We start from the raw sequence: 2630 nt of genomic DNA, 5'->3' as shown, positions 1-2630 counted from the left end.
CAAAAGCTTCAGAACGAAAACCATTTTAGCCAGGGAAGCTGACATATCCTGTGAATTAGCTTCCTTTTCATCGGGTGTGGCGGCAACAGCTTTGCCTTTCCCTTTTGTAGAGGCAAGATCAATATCCATGTCTGCTAAAGTTGAATCACCTTCAACCATGTCATCTTTTGGAGGAGGAATGAAATTACAGATAGAATCCAGAAGCAGCTCAAGAACACCAATGAAGGACTGGGGAGGCTTTCGGTGAACTTTAGTGGCCTTGGTGCTCCCAGGGGCAGGAGTAGTTACCAATTTCTCGTCATTAGAGGTCTGAGATTTTTCTTTCTCAGCTTTGTCCTTATCCTTCTCTTTCTCTTTTGACTTCTCTTTTTCTTTCACTAATACGATGTAAGGTCTTTCACCAACCATCTCTACCTGGCATATCGAACGAGCGGCCTGAATAAAAGTGACCGGGTCCCGAGCAATTACTGAATTCACATTTAATAAAAAGTTGCGTGGGGATATTCTCTGATTTGAGTGCCTGTTAGAAAGTGTTGCAAGTGCATGCTTTATCTCAGATTCCATAGCTTGCTGAAGCGTTTGGGGATCTTCAAGGACGTGACGGATAATACTAGCAGCAATACTGTCAAACCCTGGGAAGAGACTATTACTCGGTAGAGAAAGCAGTGCTTGCACACCTCCACAATCAAGAAAGCAGACAGCAACAGAATGTTTCCTCGTCAATGTAGAACAAAGCTGTAGAACAGCATGCATTGTTTCAGAAGGAAGCTGATTCCGGATACAGGCACAAGCTATCTCAATCAGTTTCTTTTGATCATCAATATCAATGAGCTGTGGAGAACCAAAAACAGATTGCAACTTCTCTTGCTTGCTCTCATCAATGGTTAGAGACGACGTCTCACCCTTTTTCAACTCCTCTATAAGCTCAGTATTTAGTTTCTGGTCCACCTGTAGCAGCCTATCAATGGCAAGAAATCCGGTCGTCACCCACTTTGGAACTTTAACTTTTTCCTTATCAATACTACCAGAATCCCACTTCGAAAGTACATCACATACAAGTCTTACAATACCAGCCTTCAGCGCAACTTCACGTGAACCTGCATCTTCATGTAGAATCAAAGCAAGAACATGCAACAGAGCAGATAGCAGATTGTTCTTTGTGTCATCGAAACCGGGACAGCAATCCCTAATCCGACTAAGAAGGCAAGATATAACACCAGATCGGTGTTCCCCATTGTTTTCTGAGCATATCAATACAAGTAAATCTCTAACAGGAAAAGCAAGGGGTTCTTTCATCTGCAAAAGCTTCGTGCATGTTGTTATAAGCTCTTCAACAGGTGGCAGTGAGACCAATTCTGCTTCGATTTGTTGTTGAGCTTCATCTGCAACATTCTGCTTTGTATCTGATTCAGAATTTCCGAGCGACATTGCAAGAGCACGAGCAAGCTCATCATCATCCTCTGGGATTTCTTCTGGATGGGAAAACAGCCACTCCATGGCCAACTCAACACTGTTTGATCCAACCTGTCTCAAAGCTTCTTCTGCTCTGGATCTGGAGAAACCCATCTCCACAATTGTCGAAATGGTTGTTTCATTAGGAGGTGGACCTGTTACACGAGCACTACCACTGCCACCTAGGTTTTTCAGTTCCACTCCAGAGTACACATGCTTGATGATGGAAATGAGTGTCGTAACGTAATCATAACTACACTCCGTAAATTGTGGATGAGTCCAAACAGGAAGTACAGCTTTCAACACAATGGACTGGAGAATCTTCACAAATGTCTCAGCATCTTGTGGAAATGGAATATTTCCACTTTCTACTGGTTGAACAAGCAAGTGTTTTGTGAATGGTGACAAGATAAACGATGATGTGACCAAATGGTCCATGAGCTTACCATAGCTAGCCAGTGGACCATATATCCACGCATGATCTGCATCTTCCTTTTCATCTTGTTTTCCTTTAACATCATCAGTCTCCATTGGAGATGAGCGGTTCCTATTAATTGTGAATAAAAGCTGGCTTGTAGCATCAAATGTTGTCAAAACTGTTTGAATCACCCCCCGGCTGTAAAAGCAATTTATCAGAACAGGATTACACGAATCAGGCCTGTCAAGAAGGATAGCATCGATGAAGTCAACAACTTTGCCAAGGTAGCGACATTTAGTTGACACTGAGGCCTCGGGAACAATCTCATGGCCTCCAAAATTTAAGTGATCCAGGGAGATTGAAGCAAAAGTTGACGCAACTAACTTAGATGACGGAGAAACATTGATTGTATCTTCTCTCCTACGAGATGGGAGCAGCATTGCCTTCCCTAACTCTTGGAATATGTAAGTGATGTGGAAGGACAGTGATCTCACCATGTCACAGCAAGATGTATAATAGGATCCATCTTTTTCATGTTCTCTATTGCCAGAAACGTCTGATGAACTAGAGGGACCATCAGTAACAGGTCTTGGTTGAAAACCGGTTGATGCACGCCCAAGATCACGGTAAAGATTTATTAAATCAAAGAATTGAGATTCTGCACTCCATCCTGCCGTCCTCCTTCTAAAAGATGGATCAAGGAACTGTCTAAAAGAATTGAACCTTTGGCCTTCTGTCGCAGTTACAACCAATTCTGCTT

The 2630-nt window shown here is 42.8% G+C and overlaps 1 protein-coding gene across 1 annotated transcript in view; it reads right to left on the bottom strand.

Moving 5' to 3' along the window:
• Nucleotides 1–2630, bottom strand: part of LOC104724192 (E3 ubiquitin-protein ligase UPL1-like) — a 23460-nt gene that overhangs the window by 10413 nt on the left and 10417 nt on the right. Inside the window, exon 7 of the mRNA XM_019235118.1 lies at nt 150–2227. Within this exon, the coding sequence (XP_019090663.1) occupies nt 150–2227 (2078 nt within the window). The remainder of the gene's footprint in view (nt 1–149; nt 2228–2630) is intronic.

Source organism: Camelina sativa, chromosome 2 (assembly GCF_000633955.1).
Source record: "Camelina sativa cultivar DH55 chromosome 2, Cs, whole genome shotgun sequence".
Lineage (NCBI taxonomy): Eukaryota > Viridiplantae > Streptophyta > Magnoliopsida > Brassicales > Brassicaceae > Camelina > Camelina sativa.
The sequence above is the reverse complement of the archived record's forward strand: the minus strand, read 5'-3'. Positions and strand labels throughout refer to the sequence as shown.